Genomic DNA, 18,270 nt, shown 5'->3' on the forward strand with positions numbered 1-18,270 from the left:
CAAGTCTGGCAACCCTGCTTGAGGCTCTGCTGGATACCTAACATCGCACCTGTTCTTCACAAAACTTCCAGTCCTCCCATTTTAACCGTATAACAATTGACAAAGTGTAGGCAGAGCAGCGCCCCTTGGCTATTTATGTCTCGAAATTTAAATTTCAAATGGGGGAGGGTTGTGAAGTGGTGAGATCAGCCATGCGCTTGCGGCCCTCTTTCTCTTGCACACTAAGTGACGCATTCTCATTTATTTAAAATGCTCCCAGAGCGTGCTGGGTGATTTGTGTCCATTATCCACAGTAATTTACAAAATCAAGCTGTCACACTCAAGATGCAAACTAAGTAACTTGTTTAGACTGAAGTGATCGAGAAGCAGGATTGGTCGGGAAGGGGCTACCGAAGAGTGGGCAAAGATTCAACAAAACATTCGTGCTTTGTGCCCTAATGGAAAAGCTCTAATTGTCTAATTCTCCACTTGGGCTTGAAGAAAAACAACTGTTTCTTAATTTTATGTGCTTGTACGGCATGCATCATGTGCAGCCAATGTAAGTGATCATTAGAGTCTAAGAGGCTGAGTGCAGAGTGGTTGCCTGATTAGTTGTATTTAAATGATCAAAGGTTTGAGTCTATTTTACTGGGTCTCAAATGTCTTACTTGGAATGATGTCATCAAAAACAATAGACCGTAACGCAGGCAAGTACGATACAGTTTGGTTCTGAAACCGGTGTTTGCCATTAACCTACCAAATAGACATTTCATAAAATGGCCTTTAAATGCATGCATCAGCAAATCAGCATAAGGCCGCTGAAGCTGCCTTCACCTCAGCTCCAATTTCTTTCAGCACTAGAAGATTTGTCACAAAAAAAGATTGTTACACAATAAGTTATGGCAGTTCTTCCTCAACTTTTAAGTGGCCATGGAGTGATGTAATATTTACCAGTGCTGCTTCAAGGTCCATGCCTTAACTGCCATTGCCTTTTTTGCCATTTTGGTTGCCCAAGGACATTGATCTGAACTAAACTAGCCCACAGCTAGCAATGGAAGGAAATGGGGGGGCATAAACTGCCAGATATGACACAGGTTGTGGACAGTAGGCATATGTTACTCAATTTCCTTAAAATTACAGAAAGGTTGTGAATTCAGGAAACCAGAAGGATTGTGTCTGGCCTCACTCCTGGACCCTAAATGCATTCATCGCTCCCTACTAGCAGGAGATGTTGTCTGCCATGCTCCTCCTGGGACTGATGCCTTCTACACCCAGTAATTTATGTTGGGTTTGCTGCACATGAGTTGACGATACAGATAGTTCCAGGGACTGAGAGTAGATCACAAGAGACACTGGGTCATCCCTCTGTCCCTCAGGGCCAAAAAAAATTGTCTTTTTGAAACAACAAACAAATTGTTGTGCACAGCATAACGTCATTCACCTGTGTCCACAGATGTGTACATTGAAGACTAGAGAGGGTACAGACAGGTGATGAGAGTCATGTGAACTTAGTCAGAGACTAAGTTCATCATTGACCTGTTGGAGTTGTTAGTGGTGTTGCTCCTTCTCTAACTCTTTGCTTTGCTACTTAGCAGCTGGGATAAGAAATGGATGGCCACAGTTTATATTGACAGACTGGACATATTCACGACCCTGTGCAAGAAATTTGCACAGGCTTCTGGTTCCGGGTACCTTTGCTTCTACTTTAGGCCTTTAGTTCTGGGTGCTTTTGTCCTTTGGTTATGGGTGCATTCTAAACCACATAAACTGAGAGTTTACACCCCAGGAGCAGAGAACAGAAGAATGGATCTCATGTTAAGGGGAGTGTCTGACAAAGGAGATGGATGGATGGATTTGGTTACATGGATTTGTTCGCCACCAAGAAGAGCATACACTCTCTCAGACCCTAGGATGAGCCTTCTCGGGGAATGACGCCCTGATGCACACAGCTGAACACTCTCCTAGATGCGTTTCCATTGCTACGCCTCATACCACTGCTTCTGCACAATGTGATTATTACAGTTGATTCTGTTGTTAGTCACCCACACAGGGTGGCAGGGAGTGTATAAAATGCCAAACTTGGGTAAGGCGCTCGCTCCTGAGAAGGACAGACTATTTCAGAACTCCAGAGGATTTTCCACTAACGCATGTCATAGAGCCAAGTCCTTGTGCTTCGGAACTGGTACATGGAGCATACGTTTATAATATGAACATAAGCAGAGCACTTGAGGAACTTGCTCGGCCATACCAGATTGACACTACAATGGGCAAAAGTGGGTTTCAATGAAGAGCTCAGTAACTTTTGATGTGGTAACATCATAGGATGACACCTTGCCAAAAAGGCAGTTTGTCCTATTTCTATCATGGACAGTTTTTCTGGTCAACTGTAGCTGCTACCATCATGAAGTGGAAATATCTACTGTAGGAGCAACAACAGCTCAGTTGTGTGTCACACAATGAGAACCAGAGGAGAGTGCTGAAGGGCAAAGAGCGTAGACAATATCTGTCCTGAGCTGCAACACTCACTAACAAGTTCCTAACTGCATCAGTAAAAATAACGTGTATTGGGAGCTTCATGAAATTGATTTCCTTGGCCAAGAAGCCAATTGTCAGGTGGAGCGGTGTAAAGCTCTCTGCCATTTTACAATGGAGCGATGGAAATGTGTTGTATGGAGTTATGGATCACGCTTCACCATCTGGCAGTCTGGTGGTGGTGGGTGAATGTGAAAAGTGTAAAGTGTAAATCTGTAAAGTTTGGTAGATAAATAAAAATAGTTTAGTTCAACGGAATTGAAATCTTGCCATTCTAGATGGTTCTGTACTTCCAACTTTGTGGGAACAGTTCGCCAAAGGCTCTTTCCTGTATTAGCATACCCCCTTGCACTAAGCAAGGTCAATACAGAAACTGTTTGTCAAGATCAGAGTGAGAGAATATGAATGGCCTACACCAGGGGTGCCCAATACGTTGATCGCGATCGACCGGTAGATCGCGAAGGTAGTGCGGGTAGATCGCACGCCATTCAAAAAAAAAAATTGCAAGGAAAAGACAAAACCGTGGTCAATATGATCAGTTCAGTTCAGTAGTGCAACTTCTGTCCTCAAAGCTGCAGCGCCATGATTTGGGGAACTTTCAAAACCTTGCATCAAAGCTGGAGACCCAAGGGAAGGCGGGGAGGGGAGGGGTGCGAGGAGCGCCCCGACAGTGCGCGCTACACAGAGCAGATTGAAAACTGTCTGTCAGACATGGACAAACGGTTTCAAGGGGCTTTACTCGAGCCAATCGCTACATTTATGTGCTTCCCATTTAGGGAAGATATTGAGGTTGATTCACTCGCATCAAAAATTGCAACACTGTTTCACCTGAACTGGTCTGCAGTGGAGGATGAGATGTTGACACTACAGGCTGACATTCAGCTCAAGTCCAGGGCTCATGGACCGTTTTGGAACTTACTCACAGAGCTAAATTACCCAAACATGAGGAAATGTGCTACCTCCTCAACTGCATTATTCGGCTCTACTTATTTATGTGAGTCAGCCTTTTCCCACATGAAGATTATTGAGTTAAAATAGCGTTCCACCATGACGGATGATCATTTGGAAGCCTGCATGAGGCTGGCTATCAGCAGCTTCTGTCCGGACTATGCAACCCTGGCCAGCTACATTCAGTACAAGTCATCAGGGTAAGGTAGTGACCATAAATGTATTTAATGCTATTTTGCCGTAAGGGTTCATGCAGGGATGCAAGGTACACCAACATATATTGTATATATGAAGTATTCTCAGTATATAGATATAAATAAATATATTTAGTATTTTTTAATGAAGGTAGATCATTTTGACCTGGTCATTTTAAAAGTAGGTCGCAAGCCAAAAAAGAGTGGGCACCACTGGCCTACACAGAGCACTGACCTCAACCACACTGAACACCTTTAAGTTTGTAAGTATGTTCATTTATCTGTGTGTATTAGCTCTATGAACATAATTTTGAGCTTTGATTTTCCTGTAAGTGGCCAAGGTGAAAAGAAAATTTCTCAGTTTCTCTCAGAAGTGATAAAGTACGACAAAATCATCAAGCCATAATTTGCTGAAATAAATCTTCAAAGATACATTTTCACAAGTTAACATTGTCATTAAAATGTATCTCTAGAACCTGAGCATCCCTTGTACACCTGAATCTCTATCTTCGCCCATCACACGTATACTAATTGAGATCATCAAAACCCCTTTTAACTTCCAAACATATTCAATTGAGGCTGCATTACCTTGTTGACTCCATCAGCCATGGCCTGTAGCGTGAGCTCTCGGGGCCCGTCCACAGTCTTTCCATCATCAGTGGGTCCCCAGCTGGCGCTGTAGATGTCAATAACCTGCGGCATGTGACTGATGGATGATGCCTCTATGATGTCCGTCATGAAGGGCTGGTCCAGCATCCTGATACCTGAGAGACAGTGGAGTGGAGTTAAAGGTTATGTTTTTATTTTCCCATTGGCTAATACTCTAAAGTAGAAACTGTGTTATTTAGAAATGTATAAAAAAAAATTGTATTGCTACGTTTGGGATATATGGTTATACACAGTGATGTAGTCTACATTATACACAGGTATACGCCGCATACCCACTAAGAAAGCTCCAGGATTTCCGTATATCCACTTGAAATTTATAGGATACGTAACAATATAGTTTGTAACAGAACTTTAACTTCAGTGATTTTGTTTGCAAATACAGGGTACAGTATAACTGCAATACAATACGTTTTGCAGGGGAAGGCATCTCCTTCATCCACCTCTATTCATGAATTTTACCCTGTGCACACTTTGTCTGTGTTAGCATGGTGGCTTCCCATATAGGAGGGGCTTTGAGTTTGGCCGTGATCAAGACCTGACATCGCGTCCCAATGAACACAGTTGCTTGACGTAATTTCCCCGGCTCGACAACAGCTCTGTAGCCTTGTAAGTTTAAAATGAGCTAACGTTAATGTAGAATCACTATTCAACTGGATAGGATTGTAGCATATCCTACCAAAGGAGATATGAAATGAAAGCAAACTACACACTTGTTTGTTTTCGTAACCCTGAAGCTACTGCCACTTCGGATGACACTGCAGATGACTCTTCAGAAACTACAGAAAAGGAGCCTGATGCTGATGTTACACCTGGTAAGTGAAAGTTGCATACAAGTAAGCAGATATTACTATAACATCAGGGGATTTTTGGTATGCGTATTGAATTATATATACGGCCATATCTAGTGTGATTGAAACACATTTCAGGATCCCACTGCATATCTCCTTGTTCCTTTTAGATGAGAACTCCTGGCCAGCCTTGTGGACTGAGAGTCAGGCTAGGGAATTTAAAAGCAGGCGTCGTTGGTTAGAGTGGAGGGACCGAAAGTTAGGTAAATATCAGCCAACATGCAAAGCTGCGGTATAAACAATTTAAATTCATAATTCATATGCAAATAAGAGTATAGTTCATTCATGGTCATCTTAAAGGTGAAGTAATTTCAGACTTTTTACACGATTCAATTGTATATGGTATATATATTTATATTTGGTATACTATATGGTATGTTGGACATCAATAGTTGTCAGATAATAAGAGCTATTGAAAGAGTGGATAACTTCTTTCCTTCTTTCGTCTGCTTTTCACCCATTGGTTAGCCATAGTGTGACGATTGTAAACAGTTCATTAAATACATTTGAGTATATTTTGGCTTTGTTCAGCACTAGGTGCTGCTGCTCATATAGATACAAAAAAAGGACAACTTGTATGATGATGTTAATTAGTCATGTTTTTGTTTCCAGGTTGTGTCATTTGCAGCACCATGAAATCAACTGGCATCCTCACAGAAAAGAAACATGTCAATATCCAGAGATGTGGACTCCAGTCACTGTTTTGATGATTTGCAACTTGACTTGACAGAAAATAAATGACTTGAGACTCGACCTTGACTTGGAAGTTAAAGACTCCTGACGTGAGACATGATGACTCGAACAACTTGTTTGTGTTCATTTTTATTCGCTGAAACCTTGAACTCAAATGCGGTCTGCAAACAAAAAGGTACTTCAGTTGGTCTCAGTCCGCCTCACCTGATGTTGTCGCGGCAGATGGAGAGATGTTGTAGTAATCCATGAATGGTGCCACTCTGCAATTTTAGATTTCCTTATGAAACACAAGTTGGTGTTTAGAAAGTGGGGCGGGACGGAAACGGGAGGGTGTTTATTCTATCTTCTATCCTCTGTGCGCTGTGATTGGTCAGCTAAGTGCCACACTCCTCCATGTTTGTTTACATTCGGGCCCACGTGCAGATAACGTAAAGCACGGTGACTACAAATGATGTCACTTATTGCCGTAAAGCAGTTCTGCCGTTAATTTGCGACATAGTGATAGAAAGTATTCAATCCCGACCGGAATCTGTGATTTCTTGACTTTTATAGCTACATCGGAATCAACAGTTATGCAGCCGATGTGCCCCGATTTTTAAATAAACTTTTTAAAATATTTTTTTACAATAAACAAAAAAACATTGATTAATTATCCTGTACTTGTCTGTTTTACATTACTTTTAAGTTACTCACCAAAATAAGCGCAGAAGTCCGAACAAGCATAATAATCCATCCATGTTTGTTCACACTCACGTTTCGACTTGGACACGGCTCACCAAGCAGTGTGCCATGCTGCATTCATGGGAAACCCATTAAACTAAATCGTTACGGACGTGATGCGTTCATCGGAACTTTGGAAAAGTGTTTTTATTTAATATCTTATAAAAATGTTCATCCATCAAAAAGTTCTTTGCGTTTATTTTTATTTATTTGTTTGGTTATAAGTGAAATGTTCTCAAATATAGAAACCTTGATAAAATATACGTTTTTCAAATTGATTTAAAAATTCAGCAATCATTGCCAAAATATCCGTCAAAATATGGGTAACGGGTGGGCTAGGACTCTTCAAAATCGATACAATACAAACAATACAATATCGTCTTACGATATATATGGTCATATAACACACAGCCCTAATATTAAATATTAAATATTAAAATGTTCAACGTTGTCAATGTTCACATTACAAGTGTCAGTGTAATGTTACCCAGTATGCGAGCGCACACTTGACATTGATGATTACCCTGTCAGTCCAGATCCTCGCTCCCTGACGTTTTTTTAAACGGGAAGCACTCATCACCCTCCCGACTGGTTACACACACACAGTATGATCAGATCATATTATTATGGCAGCCGCGACTGTGCCAACAGTCCTCACCGTGGGATTCAACATTTCATTCAATCATTTTCATTCAATCAAATCAATTTGTGCAAATCTGTTCATAACTTTTTGAGGTATTCGGCAAACAGACCGACAGGGGCACAATGTGACAACGTTCGCTGTTTAGTCTGGCTGTCAGTATTTCACCGTTTAAAAGTTATGGGGAGGGAATATTTTTTTTGACTGAGAAGAAATTAAGAAATATATAAGCTTTTATAAAGTTGTTTGTTTTTTGTTTGACTACATTTATTTCACTTAATATCAATAATTATGATACAAATTCAATGAATTGTCATTTTGAACAGGCTAGATAGATTCGCCAATAATATCCTTATTAAACAGGTCCTTATATCTTGTCTTTCCCGTTAAAAAGACAACTACTGCCGGTAAGACTGCAGCATCTTGGGGGAAGAAAATTACTTGACTTGGGATGTGACTTGCCTTCACGAAGGGTATGACTTGCCCAGGGAAAAATTACTTGGGACTTGCTTGAAACTTGTCCCAAATGACTTGAGACTTACTTGTGACTTGGATAAAAAGGACTTGTTTTTTTCTTCACATGTCTCTCCATATCTAAGGAGTGTCAAGCCTCTAGGTGGAGCTACTCCTGAATTTGTGCTTCTGGAGCTGGTTCAGCTGGAAAGCCAAAGGACAGAGGGTATTGCGGACGCTCTATTGAACTGCTTAGAGACTGCAGGCTTCAGTGAAGAGTGGCTTCAAAAGAACTGGGTCTCATTTGTTTCTGATAGAACAAGTGTCATGTTAGGCAAGAACTCTGTTGTTGCAATTTGGCTGACTGCAAGGTACCTTATCGTTTGGAACTGGCTGTATCTGATTCTTTGGATGAGGTTCAGTCCATCAACCACTTCAAACCACTCACGGAGAAGATCCACATGCTCTACAGTCAGGCCAATAAAAATTCAAAATTCACCAAACTTCTGGAAGCAGCACAAGAAGTGGGTTCACAAGTCCTGAAAATTGGCAGAGTTTTAAATACAAGATGGGTGGCCAGCAGCTTCCATGCTGTAAAGGTTGGAGGTCATGTGAAGCACTCAACAGACACTTTGAAAATGAGACCAAACAAGAAACGGCAACGAGAGGCAAACTTACAGAGGCCTGGCACATCTTATGCAAAGCAAGGAATTTCTGTGTGACCTCATGTATGGTGCACTATCTGAACTTGCAAAACTGTCTCAGCAACACCAGGCCAATTCAATCACACTTTTCAGAGCAGAACAGCTTCTAAAGCGTAGCATCCAACGGCTTGTGTTCATTCCAAGACTTTCCAGGAGAGTCAGAGGAGGCATGGAAAGCGCAGGCTTCGGGACATTTTGGATCCTTTTTCCCTGGAGTGAAATGCAAAGCCCACACCAATCAATGCAAAGCAGTTCCTACAAAGTCTGATAAACAACATGGAGAAGCGCCTCTCATTTGAAGATTAAATACTTTGTGATCTCGGCATTCTGGACACAAGCAACTGGCCACTAACACCTGGCATACAACATGGTGAGTCACAAGTGAAATGACTGCATGTAGTTCAATCTTTGTGAAGACCAAGCAGTTAATCATATAAGAGATTTCCTTGAGCACCCACTCAGTGAGCTTGAAAGTCTAAAACCGCTCATACGATGCATGCCGACCATCCCTTACAGTGCGGCCAAGTCTGGAACAGGTTTCAGTCTGATGAACAAAGTAGACATGGACAAGAGATCTACAATGTTGCTGTCCAATTTAAATAATTTGATCATGATCAGCATCAATGGGCCCCCTGTAAGTCTTTTCGAGCCAAGGACGTCTGTCACAACAAGATGGTTAAGAAGCCATCGCTCTGCCACGCAAGCAAGAAAAGCACACCTCAGATGCCCCAGTACAAACATACATTTGTAAAGCTTTGTAGAACCGTAGTTACCCCACCCACCCCTTCTTACCCCCCCCCACCCCCACCCCAACTCCCACAAACATTATGCTACTGCTCTGTAGCGACCCCACCCCTTCCCTTCTTACCTCACCCCTGCAGACACTATGCTGCTACTCTGTAGCAATCCCACGCCTCCCCTTCTTAAGCAGGAGACACAATTAAAAAGACATGATAAACAAAAGACTTAAGAACCACCGAAGAACATGTCCCAGCACACGTTCAGCAGAATACTCAATAAGAACTCAATAAGAACTCAATAAGAACTCATTAAGAACTCTGCGGTGATGAAGCACAAACTCGACAGTGAGAGGATGTGGCTGTGGTTTGTGAAATCAAACTCAATGATATTTATTGACAGTAGCCGTATTTCCTCAAATAGTGAGGAAATGGTGAGAGCATTAATGTACCTCAACTGCCCTCTGGGTGCTGTGCTCCTCAAAAATAAATACATCTAAAATACTCTTGCATTATATTTTTTGTTCTGAGGCACAGGACACACAGTGGACCAGCGATCGCTCTCTCTCCATTACGCAGTCCACTGTCCTGATCCAAGGTCCCTTGGTTTAAAATATTTGTTTCACACAAGTAGAAACTAATGAAAACAAATAGATCTACAATAAAAACAAACACAGGACAACCGGAATACGTGCCACACACTGATTCCGATTCCGCCTTTTTTACCGGTTTATATTTGAGGAGATACGGTATCTATAAAACATGCTCCGAATGTTGCGGCTCCAGAAAAAACAAGCTTGTCGAAGACTGAGTGACGTGGAAAGAGAGGCTGAAGCTCATCCCCTGCCATGACTCAAAGGCATTTGGACCAGACGCGACCAGGGGAGCTCTCAGAGTGCCAAATAGACAAAAGACAGTTTGCCTTGGGGGCTTGTACCAAGAACACTGCAAGAACCCATATCACAGTGTCAATTTGTTCTTATCCTATTCTGAGGACGTCTTTTTGGTCCAAATCTTCTACTTCTTTTGAAGTGTACTTCCCCCTTTACCGCAACCCAAGGACACTCCCAGCAAACAGAAGCAACTGGACTAAGTGGAATAGGGGCTTGGCTGTCTGTAAGTGTTCCATACTTTTTCCAGGGTTTGTGGGCTAAAACACAGTGAACCCAGTATGCATAATTTAATGATGTTGATAAGTGCCTTTTCTGCCTTTGTTTATCAACAAGTTCTGTCTCCAAAGCTTTTTTTGTCTTGCAGTGGACTTGGATGCTTTCCCCTGCATTTATTCGGATACATAGCCTCAATTGGACAAGTTGGTTTGGAAGATAAGTGAACATACTGTTTTAATTCTTCTCATTTCCTCTTTGAAGCCATGTGAAATCACAAGGGACGGTGATTAACACTAAAACAGTAGAAAATCAGTCCAAAGCGTGTAATCTCCCCAACTGTAAATGTCATTGGCTAATAAAGTTGTGTGCTACTTATAATAAATTGTTGATAACACATACCCAGTCTTTCAAAATGCTCTGAATTTTGTGTGGATGCATGTATGGTATGCGTTAGTGAGTGTGGCGGTGCTTATGGGGTGTCGCCCCGGGACAGCGGTGTACGAGGCTGGGAGGGAAACATCACAGTATACCCACTACAATAAACTATCAGACTCTTAGACAAACACACTCTAGGACAGCATTGGAGCAAAGATTTCAAGCAGTTGATGGATAATTTGTTATTTCTATTCCATTCTCAAATTCCATGGTAAAAAAAATCTATATGAAATGGAGAACTGGAGCATACCTGGTGCGTACTGTAATGATAATGTTGCCGTTTTCCAACCCAGGTTAAGAAAAAGCACAATTCAATCTTTCCAACATGAACTTCAAATACAAGGGGCATTCCAAGTCCATTTTTATTTCTCACTCTCACCTTCTTACCTTGAATGCAATTTTTTGGTGTTAGCTTTGCAAAAGTAAATTACATGAATTTATTCTAAATGCTTTATGTATTGAAATCATTACATTATAATAAAATTAATCTGATGTGTACTGAAATTCAATTCAAAATTGAATATGACTGATGTTTGATGAGTCCGATCTATTCTACTGACATTAATGACTGTCACTCTGCTTTACAAATTCCTGTAGTAATTAACCATAGACCCAAATCACGAAACTTCTCTGTGACATACAGGAATCAAAACAATTTATTACTAGTTCGGACTTTGACTATCAGTCCCCCACAAAGCCATGCACCTAGAAAAATAAAAATGTCTTTATTAAACATCAGGTTGCTAACGAATAAGTCATTTTTAGTGAATGAGCTTAAAGGTACCCATAACCTGGATTTCACTCTACTGACTGAGACCAGGCTGGATATACAGTAAATGGTACGGTCGCACTCAGTTAGACAACACCTCCTCATTCATCCAAACCACAAGAATTGATAAGAGAGGCGGTGGAATAGCTGCTGTCTTATCTGGATCTTTACATGCAAGGTAATCCCCCTTGGAGTACTCACGTCTTTTGAACACCTTGCTATATCTATACACTGCAGTGCCCCGATTTTAATCATCACTGTCTATCGTCCACAAAAAACGAAATGTGGCTTTCTTGACAAATTCTCTGACCTACTGTCCAAGGTCTCCACCGAATGATTGTGTTATTATCTCAGGTGATTTTAATATTCATGTTGACAATCAAACAGACCCAGATGCACTACATTAACCTATTAGAGGCATTTGACCTCACTCAGCACGTTTCTGGACCCACCCACAATAAAGGGCATACTCTGGACTCGGTCATATTAAAAGGATTTAATATCACTGTACCCTGTCATGGATGTTCCTATTTCAGATCACTGCTGCATATTTTTTTGATGTGCCTGCTTTTCCTGTACAACAGAGGGGTTACAAAACAACAAAATAACGTATAATTTACAATAATACCATTGAAACCTGTGAGAGAGTGTTGTCAGGCAGAACAAAAGTGGAGAAGACAAAACTTCAAGGATAGACTCAATCAGTACAACAAATAAATTAAACAGGCCAGGTAGTCTTTCTTCTCTAAAATCATTAATGAAAATATCAACAATAGTAAAGTGCTCTTCTTCACTGTTGATCGACTTAGTAATCCACCATCTACAATCAGAGATGCTCTCCACTGAAAAATGTGAAGAGTTCGCTCCATTCTTCAGTAACAAAATTATAGCTATCAGACAGAATATTAGTGCCTCAACATCCAGAAATGAACCTACCTTCCAGTTCTACAGTAATATGACTGTTGCCATATCTCACTTTGTCCCTTCAGACATAAAAAAAATGGATGATATTGTTGGTCAGCTCAGGTCCCCCACCTGCTGCTTGGACCCCCTCCCTACTACATTTCTTTAAAACTGTTTTAAACTTCCGAGCACATGAGGTATTAGAAATTTTAAACGACTCTCTTCAATCAGGTATATTTCCTAGAGCATTTAAAACACCTGTCATTAAACCACTCCTAAAGAACAGCAATTTTGATGCAACAATTATTGGCAACTACAGGCCCATTTCCAACCTACAGTTCCTCAGCAAAATACTTGAAAAAACAGTTTACCTTTAGCTCAACAACCATCTAACATCAAACAGCCTTTTAGACACTTATCAATCTGGTTTCCTCACCATAGCACAGAAACAGCACTTATTAGAGTTGTGAATGATCTGCATATAAACACTGATTCTAAATAATGATCTGTTCTTCTGCTCCTTGATCTCAGTGCTGCCTTTGACCATCATATTTTATTGGAGAGATTACAAAAATGGGTCGGCCTATTGGGCCGAGTTCTTAACTGCTTCACAACCTTCCTACAGGACTTTGTGTCCATTGGAGATTTTGTCCAGGACAAAGTGGATATTATTATTATGTATTGGTATACTGTATGTGGAGTGCCCCAAGGTTCGATTCTTGGACCATTATTGTTTAAGCTCTACATGCTCCCACTTGCACTTATTATAAAGAAACATAAAATAAATTACCATAATTATGCAGATGATTTGCAACTGTACATATCCGTTTCTCCTGATGACCCACACCCTATACACTCCCTCACTCAGTGTATTAGACTGCGATCTAAATTTTAAGAGCCATATCAATCACACCACAAAATCATCTTTCTACCATCTAAATAATATTTCAAAATCAAGAGGTTTCCTGTCAAAAGCAGACTGTGAAAAATTAATCCATACATTCATAACGAGTAGATTGGACTACTGTAATGGCTTATTCATCGGCCTCCCGAAATCAGCTGTGCAGCGGCTACAGGTAATCCAAAATACAGCTGCACGCGTTCTCACTAGGACTAAAAGGTTAGTAGTCCATCGTGCCGGGGCTGCTTGGTCTGCGGGTCTGTGTGGCCGCTCGAAATTTTAATCCCACTCATATTAACCTGGAACACATACACTCGCACACGAATCCTACTCCAAACAACACTCCACCAGATCAGGGTCTGTGGGGCAGGAGGTGTCCGAGTGATTTGGGTTCGACTTGCTTGGAGGACTCACACCCCTACATCCCGCAATTTTAACTGCATTTACCAACAGGACACATTGAGTACTGGGGTTTTCGAGGGTGGCAGGTCACTGGTTGGTTGGTGTGGGGGTGTGGTGGCCGGCTGGGCTCAAATACTGGCGGCTTGTGCCTGGTGGTTTATGGTGTGCTGCGACCTGGTGGGGCTGAGGAGAGTGCCGCCGGGTGTCTTCCGGGGCCCCTGGGGTGCCAGTGCTGTTGTGGGTGTGGGTTGGGGTGTGGGGGGGGCTGTCGGCCTTTGCGGCATGTGTTGTGATGTGAGTGTGACAATAAAAGATGAGCTCAAGCTTGTCCAGCTAAATCTTAATAATACTGACCTCATACACAGGAACCAATTGGGATGAGTCCTGTACACGCCCGGTGGACACTTCACACATGCACACACACACACACACACACACACACACACACACACACACACACACACACACACACACACACACACACACACACACACACACACACACACACACACACACACACACAGGCGTCTCATCACAGATGGTTTCAAGCCGCCAGTACCTGCTTTGAACGCACCCCAGCACCCTTCTGGTTGCATTCCTCTCCTTTCCTCCCTCATTTACTGCCATAACTATGACAGGAAGAGGCCACGTGCCCAATTGCTGTTCCAGTTTTCCTGGACATGGTTAACTCTGTTTTTCAATACATGTTGTCATCTGATGTTTGTGTTTTTCCGTATACATGTTGAAGTAGTGATTAGTTGTTTATAGACCCAAACATGTTAAAATAGTTCACCAAAGAGGGGGGTTGATGGTGGTTCTGTGTAACAAAAAACTGTGCTCTTGTCATCCCACAGGTCGTCCACAGGACAGAGTTATTGCAGAAGTTCTTGATGATTAAACAATGAATTAAGAGTTGCATTGCAGGTTGAGAAGTTGAACTCCACTACGCAATGGCATACAAATACTCTGTGTTGTATTCCTAGCATGCTGACAGCACAGGTAAAAAAAACATTTGAAAAAGGAAAAAAGGATCAGGCCTGAGGACCTGAAAGAGGCCCCCACACTGAACACTTTTAAAAGCAGGTTAAAATCCTTGCTGTTCACTACAGTCTATGACCGAGTGTGTGTGTGCGTGCGTGCATGTGTGCGTGCGTGCGTGTGTGTCTGTGTCTGTGTGTGTGTGTGTGTGTGTGTTCTGTATGTTGTGAGATTTGTTTATTCTGCACTGACTTTTCTTATAGTTGCACAGACATTATATATATATTTATTTGATTGTATTTCTCTGTAGAGAGCATTGTGTTGTCCTGGTATGAAATGTGCCTTATAAATAAAGTTTGACTTGACTTGACTATTAATATAATAAGTAGTTTAGTAGTTTCATAAGATCTATGGATATTTAAGATTTATTAGAGCAATATTAGACTAGAAGAAAAAATTGGGGAAAAAAAAAAGATAATAATAATAACAATTTTACTTAAGTTGATATTGACCGAGAATGTTCTGTTATGTATGTAATGTAATGTATATGTATAAATATAAATGTATAAATAAAAATTTCATACATTTAATGTCAGGTGCTATCTTTATGTGCATTAGTCGTCTATGAATATCGTTCACATGCTTGCTTGGATTCTGTTAGTTTGGATAACATTTGAATTAATACAAAAACATGAATAGTGTTATTAATAACGATTATAATAAAATGTAATACAATTTAAAACGTATTGCAACTCTGTGAAACTGTAAAGGTACACCATTTTAGAATGTTTGTGTTGGAGCCAATATGCACCATTTACGTGTGTTACAGTATCCTGTACATAACACACAGCTTCTCCTCTGGATGTGGTTGTGACACACACCTGCCACCTTGGAGTTGTAGGCGACTCCCACTCCGCAGATGTTGTTGTTCGCTGCGGCCGACACCTCTCCGGCACAGCGGGTTCCATGACTGGTGAGAGAAGGAAGCAGACCCAGGACGGTGAACGACAAGAGGAGGACACGACACTACAATCAGGATGGAGGTTGCAGGATTCTTTTGTTTCAGGAAGAAAAGCAAAAAGCAAATAGAAAAACCCATCCATCTGCCTGTGTCGAGTGCTTTATCCACCTATACACTCTTCTATTTATCTATAGATGTCTATCCATCTGCCTATCTGTCTGTCTGTCAAACTATTTATCTTCCTATCCACTCTTCTGTCTATCTCTCCATGTCAGGGTTTCCCATAGGACTACAGCACTGTGGGCAGTGTACCATTTACTCCCTGCATGCTCTTCCACAGCTGGGCAGCTATTTATATCCACCTGCTGATTAGCTATAGCACTAGCAGAGCCTCTCACTCCACACACACACACACACACACACACACACACACACACACACACATGCACTTTTCGTGATTTGGAGGCCCCAGGCAAAGACCAATCTGAGGCCCTTCTCCATTTTGCTTCACTCAATCATAGTGAGCAGAGGCAGCCTTGCAGAGGAGTGGAATGAGAGGGGGGTGAAGAGGACAGGAGATGGGAAACTATGGATTTTTTTCTCTGTATATTTGTCTTTGTCCTGGTCTTTGCAGCGGATCAGGATGCAGCGTGGTGGGGAAGATGGCAGATGGGAGATAAGGTGCTATCAGACAGGAGGAACCCACGGCCGAGAGGAGGAGAGCCGTAAACTAGAGGCCGCTCTGGATCCGTGTCACTCCCTGTGTCACTCTCCTTGCCCACTGGGTCAGAGGGCGGTGTTTCATCATCTGTGAGGGGCGGAGGCGAGTAGAAGTGTGCACGCCTCGCTGTGTCCATAGAACCCAGTGCTTCTCACTCACGTGCAGCGTCTACCGGCATCTTATCAACATTAATGTTTGTCTGTTTCACGGTAACAGTACGAATGATCTGATATTGAAAGCAAATGGTGTCACTGATACCTGAACAACCAGATACAGTTTAAAGGACCTAATTCAGACAAAAAACAGCCTAGTTACATTGACCTATTACAGCGATTTGGCATTGAGATGACAATAATGGAAAAAATATATATTAATATTAAAGTGGTAATCCATGACATTAATTTGTTAAAAAAATGCTTTATAAGAAACAGCCGTTCAATACATTGTTCAATGTATTTGTGTTGTGTATTTGCTCTTCCAAATGCTGCTGTTTCCATTGTTGGTGGCGGGGTCCGCCGCCTTTCACGACAGGGACTCACTGATCGGGAAGCCACGGTGAATTTAATAATGCGGCGTAGCGAGCTGTGGTCGCTCAAAAAAAGCAAACACTTCAATTGATCAGAAGAAGAACTTTCAAAAACTTTGTAAGGTGAATTCAATATATTTGCATTTAATTTTCATAGTTTTTCATGATTGTAATCGCATCGCCAAGTCCAGTAATACATCGGTGTAAGAAGGATGTCTTCGACTTTTCACTTGTGCATAAATATTGGTCATATGTGACCTACTGCACAGGTTCACATTTCAAAATTTGACATTTTTGTTTTTTCACATAATATGAAAGTGTATAATAGAACAAAGTGTCACTTGTGGGAATCAAGCAAGTATTTTGGAAGCAATGAATTATTAAAGATTAAGGTTTTGGAAACCGAAGTTCTCAGAAATCTGGCTTTCAATTTCTTGAAGCCTTTTACAGCACAAAAGACACATTTAGAAACACAATTTGCACTTTAAATGGTTACATTTGGATAGTGCTGTACTCCTTCAATGAGATCATGTTGAACGTGTTATTATGAAATAATGTTTGAATCATTCATTTATAAAAATATTGGAAAATTCATAATTCAAGCTAATCCTTTAATTTTAAGTTCAAGTTACAAAGCTTTTTTTTTCATTCTAAGTTCATGTTCACTATAGTTGCATGACACCTTTTATATTTTGCAACTTCTAAACATCCCAATTTCCTGCATTTATTGTTTTATAACAATGATATATTTAAGAAAGTGGCACTTTTCAGATCACGGGGGGGGGGGACTACAATTCCTAGAATGCAAATGGCGTAGTCCTCCCAGCCAATTGCATTCTGAGAATTGCTGTTTCCTGGGAGCACCCCGCTGCGCTGCCTCCCGTTGTCAGTTTGGCGATATATCTGAGAGCTTCTGCCACGCTCTTCTCAGAATCCATAACAACACGGAGAAGTGAAATTTCTTGCCCCTGGTTATTTGTTGTTTGGTTAAAACATTGCTGACGGAAGTGACGTCAGCTCTTCTTCTTCCCGTCCCTTGAGGCGGCGTCAAAGCAACATTTTTTTCGTCACACGAGGCGGACCCGGTGTTTCATTCACGATTCGATACACTTTAGAACCTTATTTGATCGAAACACTTTCACACTCTGACTTCACATCACTCGGTATACCGAAGGATTATCTAGATCTGCATGTTTGCAAGGCAAGATTGCCATGTTTTCAACAACTTGTTGGTGAGTAAGTCAACTTATGCTGATGGATCATGTAGCCTCAACTTTTCAGTATTGATCTCATATTTAGAAATCAAGATCAGTTTTGAAAATACGTTGCGAGGTAGGACACAACTTGAGGAGCGTAAACCTGCTACAATCCCATTTTGGACTAAAAAAGGAATTTCCGATGTTTTTCACGCACGGCCAAAAGTAAAATGCTGCCAAACGTGGTGGGTC

The 18,270-nt window shown here is 41.4% G+C and overlaps 1 protein-coding gene across 1 annotated transcript in view; it reads right to left on the reverse strand.

The window, feature by feature from the left end:
- pcsk2 (proprotein convertase subtilisin/kexin type 2) overlaps positions 1-18,270 on the reverse strand; it is a gene marked incomplete at both ends in the record, with an annotated part of 54,437 nt that overhangs the window by 20,561 nt on the left and 15,606 nt on the right. Inside the window, 2 exons of the mRNA XM_080017205.1 lie at positions 4,242-4,417; positions 15,496-15,584. Coding sequence (XP_079873331.1) covers positions 4,242-4,417; positions 15,496-15,584 — 265 coding nt within the window. The remainder of the gene's footprint in view (positions 1-4,241; positions 4,418-15,495; positions 15,585-18,270) is intronic.

The sequence above is a fragment of the Zeus faber genome, assembly GCF_960531495.2.
Source record: "Zeus faber genome assembly, chromosome: 16".
NCBI classification, from domain to species: Eukaryota; Metazoa; Chordata; class Actinopteri; order Zeiformes; family Zeidae; genus Zeus; species Zeus faber.